The 18,296-nt window shown below is 39.9% G+C and overlaps 1 protein-coding gene across 4 annotated transcripts in view; it reads right to left on the reverse strand.

Annotated features, from left to right (window-relative positions):
- The window catches only part of PEPD (peptidase D), a 215,716-nt gene that overhangs the window by 139,960 nt on the left and 57,460 nt on the right, over positions 1 to 18,296 (reverse strand). For all 4 annotated transcript variants that reach the window (XM_030581535.1, XM_030581536.1, XM_030581534.1 and 1 more), the window contains 2 exons: positions 4,965 to 5,040; positions 2,690 to 2,736 (listed from right to left, as the gene is read on the reverse strand). In XM_030581535.1, the coding sequence (XP_030437395.1) occupies positions 2,690 to 2,736; positions 4,965 to 5,040 (123 nt within the window). The remainder of the gene's footprint in view (positions 1 to 2,689; positions 2,737 to 4,964; positions 5,041 to 18,296) is intronic.

An 18,296-nucleotide genomic window follows, 5' to 3' on the forward strand; every position in this document is an offset into this window, starting at 1 on the left:
GTGTACCCCAAGGTAGAATTTGGCAAAAATAGTTCAGAAAGCCAGCAGAGTGACAACAAAATTCCTGGGATGAGGGTGTGGGAGAGTGAAAAATAACTTCTTCACACAGACTTAAACTTCTTTATTCTCTTAAGGAAAGTTTGTTCTGCTTAAATGATAATTCTGATAACTTACCTGGCAATGACTCTGTGCTACTATCTAAGGTATATATTTCTCATAGATTAAGTTGCAGGATGCAAGCTGTTTGTTGCTGAACAGAATCAACAGCTCAAAAGGCTACTATGTAAGTTCTTGATATATTTCTAGATATATATACATATACATATATTTCACAATTTTTTTTAATTCTTTGACATTTCATATATTAGACCAGGGGTTGGTAACCTTTCAGAAGTAGGTGCCAAATCTTCATTTATTCACCCTGATTTAAGGTCTCACGTGCCAGTAATACATTTTAACGTTTTTAGAAAGTCTCTTTCTATAAGTCTATAATATATAACTAAACTATTATTCTATGTCAAGTAAATAAAATTTTTAAAATGTTTAAGTAGCTTCATTTAAAATTAAATTAAAATGCAGAGCCCCCCGGACCGGTGGCCAGGACCTAGGCAGTGTGAGTGCCACTGAAAATCAGCTCGTGTGCCGCCTTCGGCACCTGTGCCATAGGTTGCCTACCCCTGTATTAGACTATATTAACTGGTGTATTTGCATGCAGTCTGACTAATCTCATGGGCTCTTTCTAAAATTGTATTTCCTTATACTTTATTGACATGCCTCTTACCCAAAAGGGTTCAAATATTTTTTTTAAATGATTCACTTTCTTCTTTCTGGAACAGCGATCAGATGATGAAAGCTGAAGCATGCAAGATATTCTGCATAATAGTGGAAGCTCAAGTTCTAACTGTAGTTGTAGAAACATCCAGTGTGATAACAAAGGCCGACATCATACAGGTAGCCCACTGAGACCTCTTTCATCATAGAATGACCTCAACCTCTTTCAAAAAGTCTAATGTATCAAAATGGAAGAAGAGAAGGCAATTTTAAAAGGGTTTAATAGGCAATTGGCTACATCCCTTTTTATCATCATCAGCAAGTAATCTGTTGAAAATGGAAATGTATGGGAGAAGCTAACTACAGAGAAAAGTGAGAAATGAAAAGCTCTGCCCTGAAATATAGAGCATATTTGAATCCCTCATATAGTTTTAAGACTGGATTACCAGGATCATAATGTTCAATGGTGCTAGGGGTGATATCCTGGCACCACTGAAGGCATTGATAGAACTCCCACTGATTTCAGGGAAGCCAGAATTTTACTGTAGGTGTTTGCAGTTGGAATGGGTCAACAGAGTGAGCACATACACATGCACACACATTATGAGCTGTTCCCCATTAGCTTTTGCAGGATATGTAACTGTACTCAGCAAAACAATTTAAAGCATATTCAATAGAGCAGGTACATTTTATTAAAATATTATTTAGAAATAACTGTGGTTTGCTTGCCCATATTGTTTACTCTTCAGCAGAATTAGAGGCCTTGCACCCTAATTCTTAAAGATATCAAATATCAGGTTCCCTTGATCTTCCTTATTTTGACCAGGAATTTACCTCTGTAATATAGCAAAATAGAAGTCTTTCTGGAATCTGCAGACAACTGTTAAGAAAGACAGATGTCTGAGAAATATCTCACAATTGGCAAAGTACTCTGAAGATGGAAAGCGCTGTGTAAATATTAAATATTATTGCTACTATGGACATTTTTATAAAGCAGTTTTGAGGACAGTTACATTGCTGATGAGCTAATGGATGAAATTTTGACAAAGAAGTTGAAAATTTATCACCTTCATATCTAGACATGCCACTAGTCTATTCAATTAATAGAAGTCAAACCCTTATTTAAAATGGCTGCCCAGTACTCTAAACCTGGTAACATCCTAAAATGCTCCTATTTCAAAAATTTACCTTCTCTTTCAGTGGTTTGGTAAACACTGTTGCCGTCTAGCTTCAGATTTCATTTGTTGCATTACTCCTAGTATACTATATGACAACTTTCATTCTGGTTTCAGGCAAGGTCAAAAGACAAATAATGTCTCACATAGTACATGTTATTACTGAATACATAGGTACATGCATAATACTCCAAATGATTTGTCTCAAGAAATGTGATAATACCCACTAGCTAATGTGAGCCTAAGAGGGTGAGCCCCTCATCCTTCCATCACAGGTCCAGCACAGTGAAGCTCACAGCGTAAGCGATGCTGCTTCTAATTGTAGCTGAAATGTAACTGAGCACCTCTGAACATTTTATGAGCTCCTCAAATATGCGTATGTAGCCCTGTAAGCATAACAGGAATAATGGCAATGTTTACCCCTAAAACTTTTATTGGATGCATTCAAGCAATAATACTGGTTATTTTGTAAAGTTTCTGTAAATTACAGAAAGTCTAAGAACAGAATTATCCTGCACCAAGTCATATCCAAAGATAATCAACCACCATCAAAGACTTGGCTGAACTGATGAAATGCCTCTTCTATATAATAAAAATAATGCTTCAAACACAATCTTGAAACAGCAATGAGCTCTCAATCTCCATTCAGTCAATGTTATTGCTTTTCCTCAACTGTTGCTTTTACTGTTAACATAAATACATTTTTCTATTTTTATCATAAATGCAGAAAGAGGCACTCTTACCTCTCCATCTCATATTCTTTCATACCCACTTTTATTGCCTTCATTACCTATGGGATACATATTAACACGGGACATTCTTAGTAAGAAGGTATATTAAGATAATATTACTTACAACTGATTTTCAGAGAACCTATATTTTAAAAATATATTATATACATAATTTACCTATAAATCTATTTTAAATTAAATTAGAAATCAAACTCTATTATTTTAGAAGTTATGAATAGTTGCAATTTCATGCAATAAAATAAGCTCAGTAGTTTTAAATGTACCTGAATAAAATGACATGGATAATCAAAATACTACCAAGTCAAAACTTGATCCTGAAAGCTCTATTGGATTTGGTACAAAAGGGGTTCACTTTTGTAAAACATGGAGGGAAGTGAAATATGGAACAGCTTTAAAAAAAAATAATTACAATACTATAGTCACTGAAGAAAGTTACTGAAGTTCGCATGTGGTTTTTCTCCCTGCAAAAGAGATTCCACATCTGGATTTTATCATCTGAAACTAAGACATTCATAGAGATATTTTATTTTTAGCAGTTTTCTTTCATTGGCAGTTGCCTTTATTATGAAGGTTTTAGGCAGCTGCTAGAGATAAAAATCTCAAAAAGGACAGACATGTTAAGAGGAGGATGATAATCAGGTGCTTGATTCAAGTGATCACCTGCTGAGAATTAAAAATAAATGCTCTTAGCTCAGAGAGGGATCACAGAGTGAGGAGCTGAAAGGCGGCTCTCCTGTGGCCAGCCAGGATATTAGCGGTCTAGGGCAGTGGTTCTCAACCAGGGATGCGGAGCCCCCTAGGGGGCTGCAAGCAGGTTTCAGAGGGTCCCAAGCAGGGCCAGCGTTAGACTCACTGGGGCTCAGGACAGAAAGCCAAAGCCTCGCTTTGCAGGGCTGAAGCTCAGACCCTGAGCCCTGCCACTTGGGGCTCAAGCCGAGGCCTGAGCAACTTAGATTTGCAGGGTCCCCTGTGGTCTGGAGCTCCAGGCAATTGCCCTGCTTGCTACCCCGACACCAGCCCTGGCTTTTATATGCAGAAAACCAATTCTGGCAGCACAGATGGGCTGTGGAGTTTTTACAGACTGTTGGGGGGGGGGGCGGTCCCCACTCAGGAAAGAAAGGAAAAAAAAAAAGGTTGAGAACCCCTGGTCTAGGGAAGTCTCCCAGGAGTCAAGAACAGCTCCAGAAAAGAGCATTTTGGAGACTCTGTCTGAAAGGCAAAAGACATTTGAGCCCAGGAATTGGGGCTAGGAAAGACCTATGGGAAAGTCTCTTCAGAGAGGCTATGAGGCCAAAGTGGGGATAATCAGAGGGAACCAGGCAGCAGACAGATGAGGAATTTGAAACCCTGAAGTAAGAGAAATGCGAAAGGGAGGGGGAAGAAGGGTTTTAGCCTGTAAGGGCCAAAAGAACTGTATATTTTGTGTGAACTTAATAAATTAGGCTCTAAGGGGGGGAACATTACACTAAAACTCCCAGCTGCAAGTGAATTAAATGAAGAACCCAGAGGGGAATTAAGACCAGGCAACCATGGAGTGGGAGGCTCCACTGGAATCCTTCATCAACTTCTCTCCTCAAGGAAGAAATTCACATGCTATAATAGTATAAAAATGTCAACGATTTATGACCTTTGATTGAAAGTCTTATTGCTGGCCCAGTGTTGTCTGAAGTTAGCAACTGAGACAGACTCACTCCCAAAGACCTCAACTGAAACAGTGGGTCTGAGCTAAAATTCCTTTTGACTCAACCGAGCATGGATGGACATTTGCCCTATCCTGATCTGACAGTCTCAACAGTGAGGGGTCCATCCTCTGCTGAGCTGATCAACCAAAGGCAATGAAAAACTCTCACAGAGAGCAACTGCTGACTGTCCCAGGCTACAAGGAATCTGGATTATGCGGACTGTGCACAGTCCCCAAAATTCTGACCCCACACTGGAACCGGTCAGAAACTTGTTGGCCTCCTCCACAAGTGCATGGAAGTCTACCTGAACATAGTAACTACATAGATTGCAAACAGACACCTTCCATTGACACGTCAGCCTCTTGTCCCAAAAAACTTCATTTCCTCCACATCACAAGTGAGCTAGTGAGCTCAAGGACAATGCAACGTGTATTATAGGGCTATAATAGGAGGGCTATTATCCTTCTCTTTCTATCCAGCTCTTCCATTATTTCATTACTAAGCAATTCAGGTTGCTGGGAACATTTTCTGAATACTACAGTTACACTAAGAGCAAAAATTATTAACAGCAAAGGATCCATTACCTCTTTATGAGCTTCACTGGATATTTTATTGGTGTACCGCAGAACTTCCAACTCCATGTCTGTCTTAATCACACGACTTCAAAGAAAAGAATACAAAGAATGAGGTTAGGTTAGTCATTTTTCATGCAAATCAGCAGACTAACAACAGAATAAAACAAAAAAATAATCAGGTGAAATAATATGTAAACCTGCAATAGAATTAGGCCAAATACGCTTCCAAAGTGAAAAGATATTATAAGTAACAGGACATAAGGAACATTTTTAGATGAAAAAGTTTTGTTGGCATTAATCTGCCATTAACACAGCAAGCTTGCAAAGGAAGTCACATGCATTTTAACAAACTTGCATTATTTTAATAATATCAAGCAGACGTTTTGCCCAATCAACATTTTCTAAATCTAATATAGTTTACATTAACTACAAAAATGCATTGCTTTTCTCTTAGTCATGGGTCAAACACTATTTCAAACAGAACATTTCAATACCTGATTTATTTTTAACATAAATACAAAACTGTTTTACATAATGGAATTTTCCATGGCTCCAAGTGCTTGTATGCAGCACAACCCGAACTCCTTTTTATTTTCAGTGCATCAAAGAACAAACAAACAGGACGGCCATTTGATATAAAAGAGTAGATGAGATTCCAAAAACAAAAGGAAAGAGTAATTAAGGCCACTCTACTCATTCTCTTCATGTATTTGTTTCCTGACAGAATTCTTGTTTCCAAGAAATACTCAGGTATAGAATAATGTATGTGTATACACTTATGAGTCTCAATATTCAAAATTCTTGAGATTAGTTAAAAATATACTTTTAATTAAGTCTATGGTGCTTTTTACTGCATGTTTCAAGTAAGAAAAAGTAACTTTGATATGATCTACGATGTGCAGATAATTGCATATTCTTCCATTAAAATTGCATTTTTATTTTTTTTTACACATTAAGGATTTCATGTTTTCACACCATTCATATGTTCATCTCAAAAGCAACCTTAAAGTGCCTTTTTTATACTCTCAAAGCAGAGAGCACTGCCCATATTAGAACTACATCTATTGTGTTTTGTGGAGATGTTTAAATTTTGTTTTCAAATTTAACTTAAGCACGTGTATTGATTGTAAATTATCATAATTCAGCCATGTACTAAAATGGTCATCCACATTTACCCTTTTTATTTTAACCTTGCTATGTTTATGCTATTCTGGAATAACAGGATCTACATTTGTAGGCTTGGAGGGGTTAGATTTTTAATCAATAAATGTCTGTAAATGTCAGTTTTATCACACACACACAAACCAATGAAAATATATTTCAAAATAGGTATGATTTATTGATTTAAGAATATTTAATTTGTGTATTTTATATGATGACTATATCTGTTTTAAGAGTTATAAAGCTTCAACTTTTTAAATCTTAATGTCTGCTGTCATTAAATACTTGCCTGCCCCCAATAATTATCCAAAATTGTGAAAATGTAAGGTCGATAAAAATGTTTAAAGATAAAAGTCTTATTTGTCAAAAATGTAAAAAAAATTAATAATTCTGCCAAGCCTAAATATTTGTGTTCCCATGGTTTGCTTTAATGAAATTCAGAAATTGTTTATTCATCCAACAATGTGTGTGTGACAGGAGAAGTTCTCTGTAGAATTATTTGAGATGGTGGGACATAGTGCATTTCATTCAAAAACAATATTTACTGGTGACAATCAAGGCACCTTCATAAAACTGCTGATACAGATTGAAATTCTATTATAAACAGAAACACGGTAAAGGGGAAATAGGTTAGATTTTTCTTGACAACTTAGGAAATAACACAAAATAATTATTAAACACAATGAGAATTTTACCACTTAAATAAACCATTCAAAAATCATGTTTCAGAATGGATGAAAAACCAGAGAAGAATTCAGAATGGTATAAGATACTCCCAGTCCAACCACAGGTAAGGAAATAAATTGCTCTATTTTGGAGAAGACACATGGAATAGCAGCTTAACTATATTCTTGTTAGATTGAGGCAGTACCAGTTTATAGATTTCTGATAGTGTTCTTTGGAATACCAAAGTTGCTAGTAGGACAACTTAAGACCTGTTTGATCTGCGTTTTTATTGCTTTCAATATACAGTATATATCTGTAATCTGTAGGTGCCTCACAAATAGTTTATTTCATAGTTTAATGTCTAATCCCTACTGAGATCAGCTCCTGACAAATTACTAACTGCTCAAATGCACATGCAAACAGTATGGACTAAAGCCCATTCTACCTCAATAGATCACAAAGCTTAAATGTCAAGACATTTATCTAAAACTTTGTGTTCTGCTTTACACGATAACTTTTATGTTGTCTTCTGCATAAAGGAAATCCTATTTAGTATTAGTTTTATTTATAGGTATTTCTGTAGCATTTACCACCCTTGTTTCTAGGTATTTAAACACTACAACTCTATAGGAAATATCCATCCACTTGAAGGGCCATCACAAGGCTCTCTGCACTACACCAGTGAAGTGTTGCTACACAAGTGACTGCCATGAGGGGAGGCTACAGGCAGTGCAACTGCCCAGTAACCTCTGCGCCCCAAGCCACCGTGGTGGTGATGGTGGTAGTGGTGATCTGTATCAGACCCCAGAAGATTTCCTCGGATGGGGTTGTTGGGCTACTGAATTTATGATTACATGGCTCAAAATCTCCAAGTACAGAGTGCAAAAGGACCGCTGACTATATTCCAGCCAGCAGATATGGGTAGCAACCATGGAGGGGCTTCAGCCTGCTTTGTGGGCTTTGGATGCAGGATATCCCTTTCTCTTCCTCCAAGCCCCTCATCATTTCCCTGCACAAAGTCCAGTTTCTCTGGCTTACTGTAAAGAGCAGTGAGTTTCACATTGCAAGACAAGCCAAATGGTGAAAGTAATACTATTTTCAATAATTAATATTTATACTTTTAAAGATAATTCACCCTAGAAAGGAGAAGAAAATATTGTATTTGTGTACTAATATGGACTTAAGCATCCTATTAAAATAGCGTGCGGCCAAATATGCATACTTTCATTAATATTTGAATGGAAAAAATTTGCTTACTGGCTCAAGCTAATGCAACTGCAGAATATACATAGCTGGTGTGTAAACTGAGCCTCAGATTAACAGAAAAATTACTGAATGCGGTCAATTAAAAAAATCCACACTTGTATGATTTTTTTTGTAAATAAAGCTACTGTTAGATGATTACTAAAACTAGAATACAGAAAGATTTGTTTTTCCTATCTCCCCTATTCACTCATACATATACTTTGTGCTTTTACATGCGCTTTCTGCATAGGCAGTTTCTCCTCTTTGTGGGTCTTTCACCCAGCAACAAGGGAGAGAAAAAGTTTAAAATAGAAACACTTTCATGCCTGAAACTAATTTTAACGGGCTAAATTTCAAAACTGTCATGCCCAACATACCAAAAAACCTACTCTCTATTAATGAAATGATCTAAACAAGTCATTAGCATGGCTACGGTATAGCTTAATTGTGAATTCCTTAGATGGTGTATTCTGGTCTCCAGAGACATATAAACATCCTGTTTTCTAACTTATTTGCTTCTGTGTATATATGCAAAAATGTACGAGTGATCTGGGTCCCTTGGAAAGTAAGTATATGGGTAAAAAATGAAAACAAGATATCAGTCCTATCTATATTTAACATAAATCCATTTGTCAATCTCTTAGCTGCTTTCCATGGCAGATCTAAATCTTTTTGAACTGTGTGCACAACTCACTCTTCGTTCACTTCATCTTAAGTCTTGCATTTTGGGCAAGTGCTACCGATTTACAACTGACCTATATATGGAGGCTCTAGACAAGAAACAAAAATCACACAGAACTGAGTTGCCTGATCCTTTCAAAATTCTGCTGTTACTTTATACCTTTAATTTTCAAAAGCCACTTTTTCCACAGTAGTTGTTATATTTATGTCCACTAAGTTCTCTCTCTAGGATTCAGTTCAAATAAGTGTTAAGAACTTCAAGGAAAATTTAAACTCTAAACTCTTCAAACCTATTTACATGCATTATCTGATATAAATATTTCATACACAGTTTATTGTAACTTTGAAAATTAGACCATAATTGTAAGGGATTATGTAATCTTGCAATAAAAATTCCCATATCCAGTGGTGTGCTAAGGAGCAGCATTAAAGATCTGGGACAACCTTAAATCTTAATTTACTGGGTTTTACGAATTTAAGGTTACAATTTATTTTATTTTAATTATTCTGTTAGAAGAATAAATTAATGAAAACTACTAAGCAATGGAAATCCTTTCATTAAAGCAATGAAAAAAAGCTGAGTAAGAAAAACAGAGTAAAAAATTATTACCTACCTTTTCATAACTGATGTTCTTTGAGATGTGTTGCTCATGTTCATTCCATTCTAGGTGTGTGTGTGTTCCGAGCATAGTCATTGGAGATTTCTGCCTTAGTGGTATCCGTATGGTCGGCTGTGGTGCCCCCTTGAGTGCTGCACTCATGTGCTGCTATATTAGGCACTGCTGGTCCTACGCCCTCTCAGTTCCTTCCTCCTGGCAACTCCGACAGAAGGGGCAGGAGGGCAGGTAATGGAATGGACATGAGAACACATCTCGAAGAACAACAATTACGAAAAGGTAGGTTACCAATTTTTCTTCTTTTAACGCTTGCTCATTATTCTAGGTGACTCACAAGCAGTATCCTCAGATGTGGGCTCAGAATTCAAGGTCTTGTGGCTTGTAGCACTGTTCTACTGAAGCCAGCATCATCCCAGGCCTGCTGGGAAAGTGTGTAAAGGGACATGAATGTGTGGACGGATGACCAGGTGGCTGCCCTACAGATGTCCTGGATAGGTTCTTGGGGTAGGAAAGCTGCCCAAGGCTTAAGCTGTGGTTGAATGGGCGGTTACGAATGCTGGAGGGGGCACCTTTGCCTGATTGTAGCAGCAGCAAATACAGGCAGTGATCCAAGAAGAAATTCTTTGAGCAGACACTGGATGACCTTTTATCCTGTTGGCTTGGTTTTTTCAAGGTAGAAGGTTAGCGCTCTCCTGACGTCTAGGAAATGCAACCTATGCTCCTCCTTCAATTAGGCAGCTTTGGAAAAAAGACAGGTAAGTAAATGTCCTGGCCATTATGAAACTGAGATCATCTTAGGCAAGAAAGCCGGGTGTGGTCACAGCTGGACCTTGTCTTTGTAAAAGACTGTAAAGAGATGTTCCAAGGTAAGCACCCTAATCTCAGAGACTCAGAGATGTTATTGAAACCAAGAACATGACCTTCCAGGAAAGGAGAAGGAGAGAACAGGAAGGAGAGGCTCAAAAGGGGTTCCCGTGAGCTGTAACGGCACAAGATTCAGGTCCCACAGTGGGACGGGGTCCTTGACTTGCATGTAGAGGTGCTCGAGGTCCTTGAGGAACCTGGCTGTCATGTACTGGGCGAAAAATCAGCCTACCCTCGAGTGGTGAATGGAAAGCTGAGATAGTGGCCAAGTGGACCTTAACAGATGAAAGGGACAGGCTGTGGTGCTTGAGATACAGAAGGTAGTCCAGGATTAATTGCAGCAAGGCCCGCTTGGGCCAAATGCCTTTATCTGAGGACCAACAAGCAAACCACTTCCATTTGGCCAGGTAAGTTACTCTGGTGGAGGGCTTTCTGCTGCCCAACAGGACCTGTTGGACACCAGCCGAGCACTCCTGCTCCTCCGCATTTAACCATGCAGCATCCAAGCTGCTAGGTGTAGCACCGTCAGATTCGGATGCAGATGACTACCAGGGTTTTGGGAGAGCAGGTCTGGCTGGAGTAGTAGCTGGAAAGGAGGAGCCACTGAGAGGTCTAGCAGCATCCCGAACCAGTGCTAGTGTGGGTGAGCCAGTGCTAGGAGGATCGTCACCCTATCCTGCTTGACTTCATGAGGACTCTGAATTAACAGCACTGGAGGGAAGACGTACATCAGAGCCCCCAACCACAGGAGCAGAAAAGCATCTGACAGTGAGCCTTGGTCAATCCCCTGAATCGAGCAGAAAACATGTCACTTCCTGTTCTGCCTGGATGTCAAAAGATCCTCCTGGGGAGTCCCCCACCTCTGGAAGACAAGGCTGAACATTTCTGGATGGAGGGACCACTCATGGTGAGACAAGACGGTCTTGCTGAGGCAATCTGCCAAAGTGTTCCTGGCCCCGGAGAGGTGTGCAGCTATGTACACAGAAGCCCCAAAGCCCAAGGGCTTCTTGGCAAAAGGGCAGATTATCTGGCTCCACCTTGCTTGTTGATAATAGAATATAGCTGCTGTACTGTCCATCAGGACCTGAACCACCCCGCTTTTTATGTGAAGTAGAAAGGCTTGGCAGGCCAAGTGAACTGCTCTGAGCTCCCTGACATTAACGTGTAGGGAGTGATCATGACTAGAACAATGATCTTGCATGCTGAGATCACCCAGGTAGGCTCCCTACCCCCACCCCAGGTCCAAGACATCAAAGATGATGGATCACCGATGGAGACGGAGCCATGAAGGGAATTTCCTTCAACCTGATGGAAGATTCTGCCACTGTGAGAGTGATGACAGTACATGGTCTGGGACCCTGACTACATGGTCTATGATCTCTCTATTGGGGATGTAGACTGATGCTAGCCATGCCTTCAGGGGCCTGAGGTGGAGCCGCACGTGCCAGACCACGTAAGAGCAGGCTGCCATGTGGCCCAACAACCGCAGGCAAATGTGAGCGCTGGTGAGATAGTGGACTTGCATGTATGAGATCAGGTCCACCATGGCTCGGAACCGGGCCTCGGAGAGGAAGGCTCTGGCCTGAGTAGAATCAAGGACCACTCCAATGAATTCTATGCACTGCACTGGAATTTAAGTTGACTTTTTCTCATTTATTAACAGCCCCAGGTTGTGGCAGGTGGAGCAAACCAGATCAAGATGACGACGCATCCGATCCCGGGACCAGCCATTTATTAGCCAGTCATTGAGGTATGGGTAAATTTGAACACCTCAATTCCTCAGGTAAGCGGCCACTCTCTTTATGCACTTTGTGAAAACTCTCAGGGCTGAAAAGAGACCGAAGGGCTGCAAAGTAAACTGGAAATGGCACTGGCCAAACAAAAATGGAGGAAGCGTCTATGTCTTGGGAAAATATGGAAATATGTGTCCTTCAAGTCGAGGGCAGCACACCAGTCTCCCAGATCCAGGGAGCAGATGATGGAGGCCAGGGAGACCATGTGAAACTTCAACTTCTTGAGAGACTTGTTGAGGTGACACAGGTCCAGAATGGGTCTGAGGACCCCTTTTGCTTTTGGGAGTAGAAACCTTTCCCTTTCATGTCTTGAGGGACTTCCTCCACTGCTTTTAAGAAGGGCCCTTGAAGAGTGACAGGAAGGAAGATGGGAGGGAGGGTCAACCACGAACTGCAGGGTGTAACCTGAAGATATTATGTTAAGCACCCAATGGTCCAAGGTCAGCCATGACCAGGCTGACTGGAAGTGGCACTGGTGATTGAGGAAAGAGTATGAGGGTGGATCCTGGGATATGACTGGGGGCCATCCTTGAGCGTACCCTCAAAATGCCTGTTTCTAGCTTCCTTGGTTACTGGAAGTGCCAGGCTGAGCACATGAATGGGAAGACGACTGGTGTCAACGCTTAAACTCCTTGTCTCTGTCCTTTTTCCTGTAGGTATTCAGCCAGGGGGTCCCCCAGGACCTAACTTGGGAGGCGGAGGAGGTGGAAGACAGAACAGCTCAGGGGTATGAACGCCCAAGGAGTGGAGGGTGGCACCAGAGTCTTTAAGGCCATGGAGCCTTGTGTCCTTGAGCTTGGAGAACAGCCCTGTTGCATAACAAGCATGGTTTGAAGCTGGGGGAATGGGGCATGCCTCACTCCAGGGTGAAGTCCCAGCCAGGACTCTAACGACCAAACAAATCTAACACTTAACTCAATGGCTAACTAACTATATACAAAGAAGATACACAATGGGTTGTAAAGAACCTCTAACGCTCTTGCAATGCAAGACAAGGCACTCCCACCAACTGTCATGGGTGATAAGAAGGAACTGAGAGGGCATAGGGCTGGTGGTGCTTAATATACCAGGGCATTAGAGCGACACTCAACGGGGTGCCACAGCCAAACATATGGATACCACTAGGCAAAAATCTTCAACGTCTGTGCATGAGGGCACACACACACCTAGAATAGAATTGACATGAGAAAGCACTCAAAGAAGAAGAAGAATCTGATCTACTATCTGTTTTAAACTATCAAACAAAGTAATCCTTTTACTGTTTTCACAAAAACAGTAACTTAATATTATTAAACAATCTCCTTCTGCATTTTCTTAGTCCCTTTTTTCCCCTTCAACAAGGGCCTGTATTGCCTATCTCCTGTAATTCCAAAATCCTGTGATTCATACCCATTCCCTGATTGCTAATTCACTTCTGCACATCCTGAAGCTTTCCTTAAACTATATGCCTATCATGTAAAAGTGCTAAAATTACAGGATTTCCTATGCCCACTTACCTTATTGGTAAATTATCCAACAATACAATTTATTTTTAGTTACCCAAAGATTTTAAATGGACAAGTTATACATGCTTGAAAGAGGAAGTTGTATAATGAACACAAAATGATCTTTGATATCTTAAGCATAACTCTACAGACTGATTCATCAAAGGATTACAAGTTTTCTACAGAAATAATGAAAACATGAAATATACATATAAATGCACTCACAAAACTCATGTCCAGTTTTAAAACCTGTGGCAAAGTTAGATACATGCCAATTTTCTCATTTGTAGCAGGATCCACTCAAACAAAGAAAAAAAGTTGCAGCTGTCCCTCAAAATATACAAAAAGCACAGAGACATGAAACTGACCGTACATAAGCATTCAAGTTCATCATTCCTAAAGTTGCTAGTGAAATACAGCATGTATAAAACAGAATGTTCAGACACTGCTAAATGTTTCTCCCGCATTGTTCAGATAACTCCTCTAAGGTATACTATGTTATTAAAATACCAAAATTATTGAAAACATTATGTAACAATTGTTATTTTAGTGCTTGATTCTATTCAATTAAAGAAGCAAAAGCAATGAAATAGAACAGTGACTATGAGTAATGAGCTGCTTCTGTCAGATAAATGCCAAGGCAAAAGGATGGCTTTTAGTCATGTTCCAACTGGGACACATTTATCCAGTGACAACTTTTCATTGCATTTACTTTATTTCTATTTCAATAAAATGACTGAAGTGGAGATCAGCATTATGGTAGACAGACAATGGAACTACAGACTGACAATAGCCCATTGTGCAATTTAGGAAAACTTCATTCTGACTGACATACAACATCAAACTGGTTCAGTGTCTGTGTTGTGTTTTTCCGGGGGCAGGGGCGGGGGGGGGAAACAGACTTCAATATTTAAAGTATATTGCATATCCAATAAAATATGTAAAAAATGTATGTTTTAAATTGTATTGGATATGTAAATAATCTAAAACAAAAAACTTCTGCAATAACTGCAAAAAAATTCAAAATATATTCAGTTTTCAGGTTAAGTTCTTTTTATGTTTCATCTTTTAAAATTGCATGATAAAGCAGTTTGATTAGAAAACTTTGAAAAACAAAGGCTTAAAGAGTGTGGGGGACGTCGGACCCATAATTTATCATACACACTTGTCAGTACTGAACCTTTGTACCAGCAGGGTGTTAGGACAGTGGGAGACTCTAGTTCACATTTACTGTTGCTTCAGAAGGCTCAGCCATTTAACCTTTAGTTGCCAATTATGACAAAATGGGATTTCTCCAACAAATATAATGGAAATGAAAATGCTATCGCTTTTGCTAAAATGTGAAAGAATAAATGTGTCAATGGAAAAATACAACTCAAAATAATCAATTCAATTTTAAGGAGAAGACTTTTTGTGCCATCCATGCCATGAAATAGTATACAAATGACCCAAACTATTTGATATTCTAAAAAATATATATTCCTCATTCCAAAAATTTATTGCTTTTCAGCTAATGTTGCTTAGGTACAAACTGAAAAAGCCAAGGAAACCATTAATTAAGACAGTCTTAGTGCATATGCTATATCACCCAAACATGTAGACTCCTTATCCCCCAAAAAACACTTGCTTGATACTTTCAGGTTATGAAGAACACACCAACCTTTACAAATTCCTCTCCATTACACCTGAACAGAAAACCTGAATTCTTGTGCTGTAGCTGTCATTTTCCGAAGTGCTATGTGCCCCAAGAAAGCTTACCAAGTGCTATTTTTTAAATTGGGAAAGAACGAGGCCCAGAGTTCTTCTCTAACATTCAAGTACGATATAGGAAGGAGATTCTTTCTGCACCACTGCTAGCTCCACCAACTCTTCAAGTTCAATTCAGACTTTCCTTCTGATTTCCTCCCCTACACTTCCACCTCACATCCCCCATTCACCTGGACTCTCCCACCTGCACATACTGTAGCCTCAAGTCCCTCTATCCTTTAACTCCCCTAAGGAATAAATACCAATTCCCAAAACAGGGAAAGTGAGCAGAGATACAGGGGAACATCAAGTATCTGGGTGGGATGGAGGCCCTGAGATGAAGGGGTCTGAGATATGCCCAGCAGCTACTTGGAGCCCTCCAGAGTGCCGCTGTCCTATTTCTCCAGTATCCTGAGAGCTCAGTGATAAGGCTAAGCTTGGTGTCAGTGAAAGCTGATTTCCTTCAGCACGGTATCCCCTGCAACCCAGAGCAGGGTCTTCATCAGACGGATAAGCTGGCTCAGGAGTAGGGTTTGTAGCTCTACTCAATCCACCTGCAACTAGAGCTGTCTCCCTTTTCTTGCCTCTTACTTGTAACAAATAGTCAGAAGAAGCAGGCAAGGAAAGTGAGAGTAGCAGCTCCTGCAGGGAGGTCAGAAAAGTAGCCCTGATCTCTGCTGCTAAGCCAGCTTGCCAGGTTACTCAAAGATCATGTTCTTGGTTGCACAGAGTCCTGCTTCTCATCTCTGCCAGAGCAGGATTATTCAAGGGAGTGGGTTACACCGGGGCAGTGGTGTTAAGGGAGCATTACTTTCACGGATGTCTGAATGGAAGCACAGATGGCTATCATCAGCTGCTCTCCCAGCATCAACCATTTAATTTCAGTCCCTGAGGCCTACCATATATCTACTCATTTTTCCTTCCTTTCTGTATTTGACCCTCTGTAGGCAGTGGATCATATCACAGGACCCCTAAATGCTGTTTTGGAGTATCATAATATAGCATAAGGGACCGGATGTTCCCAACAAAAAATTCCAGTACCATCCAGGGTGGAAAACAAAAACCCTTTGATTTATGCTATTGCAATAATGTTCTTTTTAAAAAACGTGATGCTGTTGAGTTGGGGGGTCTCGGAAGGGGAGTACTAATTTTTCAGACAGCCACCTGTTGGCATTCTTTAGTGCCAGGGACCCACAGAATCATGAGAGACTCCTTCCTGTAAACTTCCAAAGGTGGCCATTTTTAGAAGGCTCCTTTAAGTGAGTCCCTCCTCTCCCATGTGCAATGCCCCAAATCCAAGGATCTCAATCTTGTTGCAACAGAGACACTTTGAATGCTTCTGCGAGACTAATATATATTTTTGAAGGATTTAGCCCTGCTTGAAGTGGAAATCACAATGCAACTTTAACTAAGGAGCTATAAGAGCGCCTCCATAATTTTTCACCCATTAAGATGAACAAATCACTGGTGGAGCAATATTTAAAAGGACATCTGGATCAGAAAATGTATGCAATAGAAAGTGACCACATGCAAAACATAGTATTATCTAAATATATTCAGCAACTCTATTCTAAACTTCCAACCATCCTAACAGAGTACCTGTCAAGGTTATCTGAACTGCTAAATGAATTCTCTCGCCTCATAAATTATCTTTGAATCTCAAGATTTGTATGGACAAGAAAATGGAAAAGGAGTTTAATAGCAGACTTATCTAAGTACCCATTTAAAATGCTTTAAGTAATTTTGCTTCATATAAGGAATACTGCAGTACTATGTTACCAACCCTGACTCACATGTAGTCAGTGACATTTGCATTTTGAAGTGCTAGCTGTCAAAGTTTCAGAGTAACTACACTTGTATCCTCTGCTCTGTTGCCTACTCCGGGAATGCCCAGTCAGGTGTCAGGTCTCCTGAAATCACCTGCTTATTGTCCTTCTGAGTCTTTAAGTCTCCACAGTTTACACTGTGATATCCCCATTAAATCAGTCTCCCAGAGGGCTAGGAACAGCGTATTGCCAGTAGTTACAAAATTACCGTACAGCTCTTTCTAAACTAGCACATTTATTCTTAAGGAAAAACACATTATAGATGAAACATAATACAAACAATAACCAGATTTAAACACAGTCTTATGGGGTCCTAGTGGGCCAAAGTCTTTCCAACCCTTCCATAAGGTTGGGGCCCTCCTTTGACTGAAGGTCCTGTCAATTTGCTGGAGGAGAAAATTTAAACCCAGCCTTTTTATATAAAAATCTCTCTTTTGGTCTGTTGGTCTCTGGAAAACCCAGTTTGGACCAGTATATGCAAGCCTCCTCAGGGGGTGGTATCTCTATGAAGATGTTCGCAACCTAAGTGATTCACCTTAATCACCCCCTACTATTTTGGGTTCCTGGAAGAGTTGTGGTAACCCTCCCCTCTGGAGTTGCATACAATCCTTGGTCTACTATGATACATAAACTTAATAAAATATGGTCCCCAACAATATTACAGGGGATTGCAATATGTCACACTAGCATAATGGGAGCCAGTTAGTTTGCTCTAATCTAGGTATAACAGTTACTACCTGAATCTCCATGTTCAGCCCCAGATCAACATACCAATGTGAAACCAGGGATTAGGACAATGCTAGTTCATATAGAACTCATGGGTTCAACCCCACTCTGGGGCAACACTTAACTTTTTAATTTTTTTCAAACAAGATGCTAGTTTGATAAGGGGAACAGGGGATGGACTGTAGCTTTTTTTAAATACCAGAAAAATTAGGGGGAAAATTAAAAGCAACAACTTATAACAAGTTTCTTGAAATGTATAACAAAGTCTTTCAACTTTAACTTCATTAATCCATATATCTTGTGCCATAACTATTAGTGATAAACACACTGAACGAGTCTATATCATGACAAGGCACTTAAGTTTATGCTTAATTTTCAGTATTTGAGTAGTTCCATTGATTTCAGCGTGACTACCCATGCGTTCTATGCAAGTCACAGAGAGCAGGATCAAGTACCTAATTGAGATACCTTAACTCTATCCCTTTTCTTCTTGGGGGGGGGGAAGGGAGGAGAGAGTGTGTGTGTGTGTGTG

The sequence above is a fragment of the Gopherus evgoodei genome, chromosome 12, assembly GCF_007399415.2.
Source record: "Gopherus evgoodei ecotype Sinaloan lineage chromosome 12, rGopEvg1_v1.p, whole genome shotgun sequence".
NCBI lineage: Eukaryota > Metazoa > Chordata > Testudines > Testudinidae > Gopherus > Gopherus evgoodei.